General features: G+C 39.4%; 2 protein-coding genes across 2 annotated transcripts; one reads left to right on the top strand and one right to left on the bottom strand.

The window, feature by feature from the left end:
* Nucleotides 1-319: 319 nt before the first annotated feature.
* LOC134217167 (zinc carboxypeptidase-like) lies at nucleotides 320-2,068 on the bottom strand. The gene is made up of 5 exons (XM_062695944.1): nucleotides 1,860-2,068; nucleotides 1,656-1,792; nucleotides 1,125-1,594; nucleotides 775-1,065; nucleotides 320-713 (listed from the first exon to the last, which is right to left on the bottom strand). The coding sequence occupies exons 1-5, from the start codon at nucleotides 2,016-2,018 to the stop codon at nucleotides 499-501; spliced, it is 1,272 nt and encodes a 423-aa protein (XP_062551928.1). The 5' UTR covers nucleotides 2,019-2,068; the 3' UTR covers nucleotides 320-498.
* A 109-nt stretch (nucleotides 2,069-2,177) lies between these two features.
* On the top strand, nucleotides 2,178-7,214 carry LOC134217168 (zinc carboxypeptidase-like). The gene is made up of 7 exons (XM_062695945.1): nucleotides 2,178-2,321; nucleotides 5,618-5,744; nucleotides 5,799-5,935; nucleotides 5,991-6,369; nucleotides 6,424-6,511; nucleotides 6,603-6,893; nucleotides 6,951-7,214. The coding sequence occupies exons 1-7, from the start codon at nucleotides 2,293-2,295 to the stop codon at nucleotides 7,142-7,144; spliced, it is 1,245 nt and encodes a 414-aa protein (XP_062551929.1). The 5' UTR covers nucleotides 2,178-2,292; the 3' UTR covers nucleotides 7,145-7,214.
* Nucleotides 7,215-7,637: the final 423 nt, after the last annotated feature.

Here is a 7,637-nt window from a genome sequence, read left to right as displayed (position 1 = left end):
TGGGAGTTATGGCTATAATACTTTTTCTCATAAAAAAGCGCGTAAAAAAGTCTCGCTCACTTTTAATGCACTTACCCTGAACCGATTTCTCGCAACAGGTTGAATTCGACGCAGAATATTGTCTCATTATTTCCTATTGAAAATTGGCCCGATCGGACAATGGGCTCAGAAGTAATGCCCAAAATACTATTTTTTTACCGCACGAGAAAGGCATCATCACCGCTAGGTGGATTAATCTGGGTTTTTTTAATCAATTGGTCGAACTATGTAAAAAAAAAAAATTGTGATAAGTCATTGAATAATCGTTCAACCGAATAAATAAAATAGACATCATTTATTGCCGCTATGAGTGGTTATCGACGATTGTCTAAAACAATGCATTCACATCATTTGTAATCCTCCTATTTTTACGACGAGTAAAGTTGTCTATCGATTCGGCATGCACCGACAGTCTAATCTTATCTCATTTCGGCTTGTCACTTTGAATGCGGCAATTGTTCACTTAGCGCTGGCGCTGCGCTGGAAATATCCCAACAGCTTGCCTGTTTGGAAGAAAGCAACTAGCGAGTCCAGTACCTCTTGGGCATTTGGAATGATCTGTTCGGCGGGCAAGATGAATCCGGTGGCTCCTTTATCGCGGAACTCATATGTCAATGCAATCGGAGTGCCCTGTTCCCCATGAGCCCAATCAGGTGACGAACCGGAGGCAATATCTGAAGATGAGGGAAATCACTTAGAGAGATGTGAACTATCGAAAAAAAAAAGTTTGCTTACAAAGCACATCCGAGGTCGTTCCGAATTGATATAAGGTCTCGTATCTCTGGCTGAGTGCAATAGCAGCAGACTCGGCCATGTCCATCCAGTCGTAGTAGCGTTCCGATTTTTCAGCACCTTCATAGCCGAATGGGAACAACATGTACTGTCCATATGAATGGAAAGATAGGAAAATTTCAACTTGGTCTTTGTACTTTAGGAAGTAATTGATAACATTTTGCGTTTCAATTTCCGATCCCGGCAGAGGTCCAGCATACGTATCACTACATGGATTACTGGAAGCTCCTCCCTCTGGAATGCATAATTTGTTATGGCGATTAACATTGATATCATGGTTACACAACACATACCCATCCAATGCCCTGGGAAATTTCTATTCATGTCTACTCCGTAACATAGAATAGAGTGGGGGTAGCGGTTTTTACGCCACATTCGGTTGACATCTTTGGTGTAAGCTAAGCCATCAGGATTAACAACTGGTAGGATATACCAGTCATAGTTGTCGGCTAGATCTTGAACAGCAGGATCGGTGGATGTTAACAGTTCGTTCAGAATCCATGTGACAGTAGCAGATGTAATCCACTCGCGGGCATGGATGTTGGATTCTATGAACACGCCTGGATTTCCGGTATTTTTGGACAACTTGATGGCTTTCATTTCACGTTCTTCGTGAGAATAACCGTAAGATTCAATTGTGAGTATAGAACCATAAGTTTCAACCAGTTCAACGAACCATTCGTAAATTTCATCCAGGGTGTGATAGCTAGTCCAGTCGAAACCAGCACGTTTACTACGCTGTGGTTGCTCATTGTCAACCAATCTAAATAGAAGGATTGAAGCCTTAGTTGGATTGACTAGTTTTCTTGTGAATTATAACCTACTCTTGAAGATTCTGGACCATTAAGGTATTTTTCATTTGGAGCCGTTCCGTTATTTCTCCAAAATCTCCGACCTTATGTGGAGGAACTACTATCCTGAGATTCATGTTTGTTTGTACTGGAGACTCCCAGAACGAGTACTGTGAATGGTATAAAGTCAATATCAACGACGCACTCCCAATAACTCTAAACCGCAGAAGATCTTACACCATCCGAGAACTGTTCCAAATATTGCAGCACTTGGAGTTGCTCATCGTTCTCAATAGACACTTCATAGACACGATAGCTATCGAAACGCACTTTTTCACCTAACGTACCGCACACGCCGACAACAAGTAAGAGCAATATCAGTGAGCCTCGCTTCATGATTATTAGACACTTCTTTTCTGACTAAATAGATTACAGAAAATAGACATTGCTTTTTATAGATTAGTACGGAGATCTGATAGCGATGTGTTATTGATGATTGATTCATGAAAATTTTCAGTTTGAGCAGATACAGTTACAAAATTTACCCATTGAAATTGCATTTTCTGGGAACCATGGTTTTATCTGATTGGTTATCACATAAGCCGGAGCAATTGATTTCAGTTTTCTTAATTGGTCTACTTCAAATAATAGATAGACGGTTTCAGTCACGATGAAGACACTGGAGATATTACTTCTAGTGTGACGACCCCAACTACTTAAATTCCTTTAGGGGGGATTCGTCACAATCTTTTATGCGGAGTCAGTTTACCTTGGCACCGACCCGCGCTAGAAAAGAGTTTTGCGCCCAGCAACAGGGTTTTGTTATTTAAGTCTGCTTACTTTTGCTTTATAAGCAAAATACAGCACTTGGCAACGGTTCTAAATGAACCGTTATGTGTGAGAGAGTCATTAAGTAAAGAGGGAGAAAATTGTCAACATAAAGTAGGTTAGCTGTAAGTTAAATGTAAGTTAATAAAGAGTCTTATTTGTACCACCGAACTGAGTGGTGTTTTAATTTTTATTCGAAAATCCAGTGCCGCCGCGCGGCCCACCGGCGGGGATCGTCGCCCCGTCGGTAGAGGTCTGTTCATTGTGGTGACAGCGGAAAGCGCTTTGTGTGAAGCGCCGGTACGCCAGAAAAAATCTGCGGTGCGAAAATAATGACTTATATGGATTTAAGTGAGTTTCGAGAGTTTGGTGAACATTAGTGACAAACAATGAAAACCCCAAGGATAACATTTCACAAAGAGAACATTTGAAGTGAGCAAACAAGAAGCAACGAAGCGCGAAGAGCCTTTATGCTGTGCAAAGCTTGAGTGTAAAATTGGATCATCAATTAATTGCGACGAAAACAGCTGAGTGTAATTGTTTTGAAATGGCGATAAGCGAAAAGTGGCGCTTGCGAAACGACCACGGGCATTCGTTTCTACGACAAAAAATTGAGTTTTCATCAGATCCTGATTTACAATGAACTACAGCTAAGTGGATTTTAATATGCAAAGGTGAAGAAGCCGGGAATTGTCCTACGTTCCGGATATCACACCCAACAAATGTGAATGGTGATGTAGTTCTCTGGTCGAGTTACGGATTCGCTTGCGTAGTACGCACGGAAGAAACGAGTGCTTTTGCGACAAAAGATGGTTCAACTGTGCACTCTTTGGGTGAGGGTCTGCGGCCACGAGGAAACGTCCAGCTGCCGACGGAGAAGAAAGGTTCCAGCACGCAACGTAAGCCTGGTGAATCCTCTGTTGCAGGTGGTTTCTAGTAGCTTCGACTTCGATAGGATATCCGAGAAAGTGATTTAAATGATAAGTATGCCTTTTGTCTTCTTTTATCTTCTAAGTGTAGTGCAATACTTTCATTAGTTGAACGCGAGTATTTTCTTATAAGTTTCAGAGAAAAATATGCATTTGGTTTACAACTGGACGTCTTATAATAAGTTTTTGTATTAATAATTTAACTGCGGATTTTGTTTCGTTTGCGCGTATTTTTTGACGCTTATTATTATTATCTACTAGTGAAACATCTTTTTAAATTCAACAACAAAAGTTGTGTGTAAAAGTGAATCTTTTTATGCGTTCAAGTGATATTGCAAAGAAACAGAAGCACGTTGAGTCCAACATTTAGCATATAAGAATAAGTGTTTTTAATCGAGAAAATTTATTTTGAAAGTAAAAAGCAGCGGAATTACGCGATACAAATGTACAGAAAAATCATTCGAGTGTATGTGACGTCGAGCACGTTGCTTATTGAGTTTTATTATTAATTAACAGAATTTAATCAGATTATTGCCCCAAACGAACACACATTGAAGAACTCAAACAGTAAAAGACTAAACAGTTTAAAACATTCAGCGTATAATTCGTAGTATGTAGAACGATTCAAAAAAAAAATGTATTGTTATATTATTGTTGAACACGTTATTGAAAAATTTAAATTATGAAATTATTCAAAATAAAAAAAAAACTGTGAACAATTTTCTCTCTCTTAAAAAATGGATCTTGACTAATTGTATTTTGAAATTTCAGTCTCTCTCAAGCCTTTTTGTTTTTAATAACGGACTATTTTGAGCCTTGGTTTTCACTATAACGTTTTCAAAGAAGGAATCTTTTGCTAATTTTTTTTTTCTTCTTTCAAAGGAGGAACAGGGAATCGGCAGGTATTCCGTCAGGCTATTGCGCTTCGGCTTCGTTTCGGCTAAAGCCGCAATTACTACTATAATGCAATGCATTCTAATGACCATAAATAGATATGAATTGATGGAAACATTGGAATCTATCCTCCTAAAGCGCTAGTTTGGTGGACAATCTTTTTTTTTTATATGACGGCTAGCTTGGTTTTTTAATCAAAACCATTACTTTAGCTGTCTTTTAAATTGGGAAAGAGAAATGGACTCTCACATTCCATCATCAGAAAGGGAAATGGACCCTCATATTCCACCACGAGCTGATTGGGAAGGGGGTGATGCGATGACTCTGCTTGGCCTTTGACCGAAAAGGGAGCCATCGATTTTTTAATTTTTGGATAAATGTTCGAAAGTCATATAATATGGTAGAGTTGCAGTATTTTCATGTGCCATTTTTGAAAACAACAACATGGTACATTTTTCTAAAAGTGGGTTTTATATACAACGTATGAAAATGTTCATATTGGCACATTAGTTTGCCAAATTTTAATAAGGGAAAATAATGAAGGAGGATATAATCCTATAGAAAGATTTATTATTTGAAGAAATAATACTATATTACAGGAGAAGAGTCATGCCTCCTATAGAAAGAAATTAAAGAGATATTACAGGAGAAGAGTCATGCCTCCTATAGCAAGAAATAAAAAGAGATATTGCAGGAGGAGAATTATGCCTCCTTAAAAGGATATTATGGGAGAGAGAAAACACCCTCCAGAAAATTAAACAAAAGGGGAGTACATTTATAGAATTTTGTATGGATCTGGATACTTAAAGTTATCCAAAAAGGGAAAAGTGTACCAAAATATTGCAAAGTTCTACCAAGTTGCTATAAAGTTTAGAACTCAACCCTTTACTTTTCAATTGAAAGTGATCTTTTCAAGTACACTTTCAACTCATTGGGTAGGGGGTAATGTGACGACCCCAACTACTTAAATTCCTTTAGGGGGATTCGTCACAATCTTTTATGCGGAGTCAGTTTACCTTGGCACCGACCCGCGCTAGAAAAGAGTTTTGCGCCCAGCAACAGGGTTTTGTTATTTAAGTCTGCTTACTTTTGCTTTATAAGCAAAATACAGCACTTGGCAAGGTTCTAAATGAACCGTTATGTGTGAGAGAGTCATTAAGTAAAGAGAGAGAAAAAAATGTCAACATAAAGTAGGTTTAGCTGTAAGTTAAATGGAAGTTAATAAAGAGTCGGATTTGTACCACCACCGGAGTGGGGTTTTTTATTGTAGTTCGAAAATCCAGTGCCGCCGCGCGGCCCACCGGCGGGGATAGTCGCCCCGTCGGTAGAGGTCTGTTCACTAGTACTGTTCGGTGCAGCTTACAGCACACCGAATAAACTGCGTTTCGATCATCATCGTGTTTATTCCGTCACTGTTAAAACTGAGGAACAGTTGCGGATTCTTCAGGACTTGGAGACTATACCAAATGAAGTAGTTTGTTCGATTTGAAATCGTTGTACAAAATTATTGATCATTGGTTTTTAGTTTACTTTTATAGATGTTCCTTTGGCTCTAAATTCGAGCGTTCATATGGTAGTTCCACCAGAAAAGCAAGCTGATTTTGATTTTTTATTAGATGATCTAAAATTAAATTCAGAATTAATCTCAACGAATCTTCAAAGGTAAGTCCATCATTTTATTTTTGTTTTTAAATTTAATCACCGGTTTCATTTACAGTGCCATAGACAATGAGCAATCGAACCGTGCAAAGCGCGCTGCATTCGGGTGGGAAGATTATCACACCCTTGATGAGATATATGCATGGCTTGATGATTTGGATGATCAATACGACGTTTTGAGCGTCGAAACCATTGGTCATTCCTACGAGGGCCGTGAACTCAAAGTCATCAAGCTGTCATACAAGGAAGGCAATCCTGGAATTTTCGTCGAAACAAATATACACGCTCGCGAGTGGATAACATCGGCCACCGTAACGTGGATATTGAACGAGCTGTTGACGTCTGAAAGCACAGCAGTTCGTGAGCTGGCTGAGAGCTATGATTGGTATATTATACCAGTCGCAAATCCGGATGGATTCGTTTATACTCATACTGTGGTATGAACATTTCAATTTTGTAAAAGTATGAGGTACATATTTATGTCATTGCAGAACCGACTGTGGAGAAAAACGCGTTATCCGTATACAGTGCTTTGTCAAGGTGCCGATCCTAATAGAAACTTTGATTTTGAATGGAGCAGTAAGTAGATAGTATTGAAGTTCAATAGACTACTGACGTGGTATAGATCTATTTTCTACTTGATCATTGATCACTTTGTTTAATTCATCAGACGGTGGAACCTCCAACAATCCTTGCTCGGACGTCTACGCCGGAGAGTATCCCGAATCGGAGATTGAAGTGAAGACGATCTCCAATTACGTACGATCAATCGCGGATAAGCTCAAACTCTATTTGACAGTGCACTCACGGGGTCAGTACGTTCTGGTACCGTTTGGATACACCAATGCTCCATATCCGTCCAACTACAATGATTTGATGCAAATTGCAAGGAGAGGAGTGGTGGACATGTATAAAGTGCATAATACACCATATCGTGCAGGAACGACAGCTGACGTGCTCTGTGAGTTGTTGATCGTAAAACGATCTAAGCATTATATTTGACAAATTTGTATTTTAGATGTGGCATCGGGTATTTCGGTTGATTGGGCCTATGGAGCAGCAGGAATTCCCCTCGCATACACCTTCGAGCTCCGTGATCAAGTGCAGTACGGATTCATTTTACCGGCTGATCAGATCATACCCAATGCTGAAGAGGTTTTGGCTGCTTTTGTTGGAATGGTCGATGAAGCACGAGTTTTGGGGTATTTTTAACTTCGCCGCTACTGACAGCAAGGATATACCATTTGAAATAAAAACGTGAAGCTGCTATGTGGGAAATCAATCATTTTTTTTGCGTTATTTATAGTCCCTCGCGCTAATTCATTGAGTTAGGTATGGGAATGGCGACGTCATTTAGGATTGTTGTGCCATCTGCTTTACTTCATATTGAAGCGCATAAAAAATGACTGTGAAGCGTTTCTGTGGAGCGGAACTGAATGATAAGCAACTGCTCTAGGAAGCACATACACATTTTGGGACAAAGTTGAACATGCAGACCCTCCTGAAACCGTGGCTATTTGTCGATTTTCGAACATCCCTCCTACGGTGTAAGGTGGTATTTTACTGACACTCTCTTCCCTCCACACTCCGTTTTATTTGATGAAACTACAAAAAAACGTTGTAAAAACCCTTCAAACATATTTCGAAATATATACGAGAGTATCACACTAATCACCAAGGTTCAGAATAAATTGGAAGGTTATTC

This window comes from Armigeres subalbatus, chromosome 2 (genome assembly GCF_024139115.2).
Source record: "Armigeres subalbatus isolate Guangzhou_Male chromosome 2, GZ_Asu_2, whole genome shotgun sequence".
Lineage (NCBI taxonomy): Eukaryota > Metazoa > Arthropoda > Insecta > Diptera > Culicidae > Armigeres > Armigeres subalbatus.
The sequence above is the reverse complement of the archived record's forward strand: the minus strand, read 5'-3'. Positions and strand labels throughout refer to the sequence as shown.

Bases quoted from the DNA above. Each gene is read 5' to 3' on its own strand.
- LOC134217167 (XM_062695944.1), bottom strand. From the start codon at position 2,018: ATGAAGCGAGGCTCACTGATATTGCTCTTACTTGTTGTCGGCGTGTGC. The intron at 1,595-1,655 runs GTAGGTTATAAT...CCTTCTATTTAG, and splicing joins ATGGTCCAGAATCTTCAAGA to ATTGGTTGACAATGAGCAAC. The intron at 1,066-1,124 runs GTATGTGTTGTG...TATGCATTCCAG, and splicing joins TTTCCCAGGGCATTGGATGG to AGGGAGGAGCTTCCAGTAAT.
- LOC134217168 (XM_062695945.1), top strand. From the start codon at position 2,293: ATGAAGACACTGGAGATATTACTTCTAGT. The intron at 2,322-5,617 runs GTGACGACCCCA...CTGTTCACTAGT, and splicing joins CTGGAGATATTACTTCTAGT to ACTGTTCGGTGCAGCTTACA. The intron at 6,370-6,423 runs GTATGAACATTT...ATGTCATTGCAG, and splicing joins TCGTTTATACTCATACTGTG to AACCGACTGTGGAGAAAAAC.